The sequence below is a fragment of the Etheostoma spectabile genome, unplaced genomic scaffold (genome assembly GCF_008692095.1).
Source record: "Etheostoma spectabile isolate EspeVRDwgs_2016 unplaced genomic scaffold, UIUC_Espe_1.0 scaffold273, whole genome shotgun sequence".
NCBI lineage: Eukaryota > Metazoa > Chordata > Actinopteri > Perciformes > Percidae > Etheostoma > Etheostoma spectabile.
Window position 1 is genome coordinate 310,386 of NW_022605577.1, and position 2,833 is coordinate 313,218.

Here is a 2,833-nt window from a genome sequence, read left to right on the forward strand (position 1 = left end):
TACATAAGGACAAAGACATTTATACAAGACGTCAGCTGGGCTAGACAAATACGGACAGTGCAAACAAGGCTTGGACAATACATGAGCAAATTAATAAATGCTTGCAAGTGTAACTGTTAAGATAACCTGTTGTTTTCACTCTAAGCATCTATGGATCATCTGATAAAATCTTTCATAACGGCATGTGGCTAAATGCTTCTTGAAATGTTCCAGGGTTGACTTCTACTGTGGTCAGAATGGTGTCACTTGTTTTCATTTTTATCACAGTGTTATTTAATTAAAGGAATATTCAGATGTGTGTGATTTGGCTTAGTTTTGCAAAAAAGACTGGAAACAGGGGGGAAAACAGCTAGCCTGGCTCTATCCAACGGTAGAAAGAAATCCACCAACCAGCATCTCCAAAGCTAACATCAAAACATTATGTCATGTCAATGTGTCACAACGACAACTTGTGGTTTTACAAGATCATGCAGTGAATTCCAGTGTTGTCTTGGAAATCAGTGGTGCTGATAGGCAGATTGAGTGAGGATTTGTTTTTTTACCTTAGGACGGGCCCAGGCTGCATCCAGTCTGTATGCTAAGCTAAGCTAAGCTAAAAGTACCCTGGCTCTAGCTTCTAATGTTCAGTCACGAGAGTGGTGTCGAGTGGTGTCGATTTTCTCATCTCACTCTCAGCAAGAAAGCGAATATGCCAAATTTCCAAAAATGTGGAATTGTTCCTTGGATGCGATGGGGCATTTTTGCTCATTCTCCTTTGATTGCATGGGCAGTGACACTGAAACACACATAGTCAGTGCTGGTACCAACCAGAGATTCCATGACAGGTTCATGAAGATTAAGCGCTGCAACAGAAGCTTAAAAGACTCCTGTAGGGTTGGCTACTTTTATACAGAAATAAAAGTGCTCCTCCCTCCATCAGCTGTGTCACTCTCCTGTTGCTGGCCCCGCAATCACAGGGATATCAAATAGAGGGATGGAAATCCCCCTCTTCTTCTTGTTTCCAGGGGTCACTGTCCCTCCATGCCATGTTGTTTGTCGGTTTTGGAATTTTTCCACACTGAATAATGTCTAATTAAACCTAAACAAGGTTGTAAGATATCATACTACATGTGACGTCAGCTTATTTTGACCCCATCATCAGGCCTCGTGTCCATGCTGAAATCTATCTGTGTGCTTTTTTTTTTTAATTTTGCATTGTGACGCTCTTTCATCCAGTCAAAGCTGCTGCTGTTTTTAATCCATGTTGATTTGTTACCGCCTGCTTTTCAATTGCTAAGAACATCAAGCACTGTCAAACTGTAGAGTAGTTAAGGTCAGGCTGATTTTTTTGGTATGGGCCTCTCTTTTCTTTACAGCCTGGTAATGCATGCAAAGCCTTGGAAATTAGGAATGCTCAGATGATTTCTCTGTAAATCAAAAGAAAGGTTATAATAGCTGTACGCAGCAGTAGTGGGACAAAGTGCATTACAAGAGGTATGCTGTAATCAATACAAAGGCACACAATTGCAATTAGTCAAACGAGTTATAGCACCCACTCCCATTTGCTGTGCCAGCCTCATCGACTGTGATGTGTTTTTATGTTGTAGAGTAACTCACTGCTTTTCATCCTTTTCTTTTGTCTTGTTTTTCCTTTTTCTTTTTTTTTGACTATTCCCGTCTGTTGTTAACTCCAGAAATGAGGTCTAGTAAATATAGCAGTAAGTGATGTGGCTTCTTGTCTTGCTGTCTTTTTCTGTCTGTCTCTGCATGCCTTTTTTCCCGCCTGTTGGCTTTCTCTTACCTTCTGCATTTGGTTCATTTGATCCCGTTTGATTTAGTTTGGTTCGGTTTGTTTTCCTATCATTTCTGGGGGTCACAGAGCTGAGGCTGTCTGAGTTGTCTGTCTGTTACTGGACGGTACACTCTGTCAATCACTATGATTGACAGCACTAATTAACCTGTGTCCTGGTTCAGCGTATATAGGACATGAAAAACAACATATCTGCTCCAAAGTGGAAATTACACCTGACCCTATCTGTCTCTTTCCTTTTACCGCGACAACTTTCTGCGCTGGCAGAGCTGCTCAGAATTGAATTTATGGGTATGGAACATTATTATTCATTTTGCTGTTCTTAAAGGGTTTGCCAAGATCCTCTCACAGTCACACATTATTGTGCCATCTTCTTTCTAAAACCAACAGCTGGGTCTCCCTCAACCTGTCCCTCTTTTTCTCCTGCCCACTAACCTGTTTTTAAGACACCTGACGTCCCTTCGCTCCATGCAATCTTCTTACAGTCGGACACATTTGGACATTAGTAGACATTAGAGGCAGGCACGCATTAACTGGGAAGGATACATTAATTAAAGAAAATGCAGAGGTGAATTAAAACCCAATTTAGGCCTGGTCCAAAGCAGAGATGTGTTTACCTGGACACCATATCAGAGCTGAAGATACCTTGTTTGTCCAAAAATGTAGAGTTTCACATCATCAACCATTAATGCAAGAATCTGGCTCGTCCTCTGGGCTTTGGCAATGCACATTGGCTTCAGCAGCCTGTCGAATAAAAACATGCAAGCTGCGAGCATTTTAGCAAAGCGTTGCCAAAAGCGAGCAAAAGGCCTGACCACATAGTCTGTCCTTATTATTCTGCCCTTGATTGACTCAGTGTCAGAGTCAAGAGCTCGCCTGTCCTAAATCATGATTGCTGTTGGCTCCACTGTGCCAGCGAGCTCGCCTTCCCATTTCCCTTTGCCTTTCTGTATCAGTACCCTTTGACACACACACAATGCCGGGCCAAGGCTCTCGTAGACTTGTCAGTCCTTACAGAGGCCCTTTATTTAGACACCCCCCCCC

The 2,833-nt window shown here is 42.4% G+C and overlaps 1 protein-coding gene across 1 annotated transcript in view; it reads left to right on the forward strand.

The window, feature by feature from the left end:
- Window positions 1-2,833, forward strand: part of LOC116685920 (pro-neuregulin-2, membrane-bound isoform) — an 81,793-nt gene that overhangs the window by 62,384 nt on the left and 16,576 nt on the right. Inside the window, exon 6 of the mRNA XM_032510838.1 lies at window positions 2,057-2,080. Within this exon, the coding sequence (XP_032366729.1) occupies window positions 2,057-2,080 (24 nt within the window). The remainder of the gene's footprint in view (window positions 1-2,056; window positions 2,081-2,833) is intronic.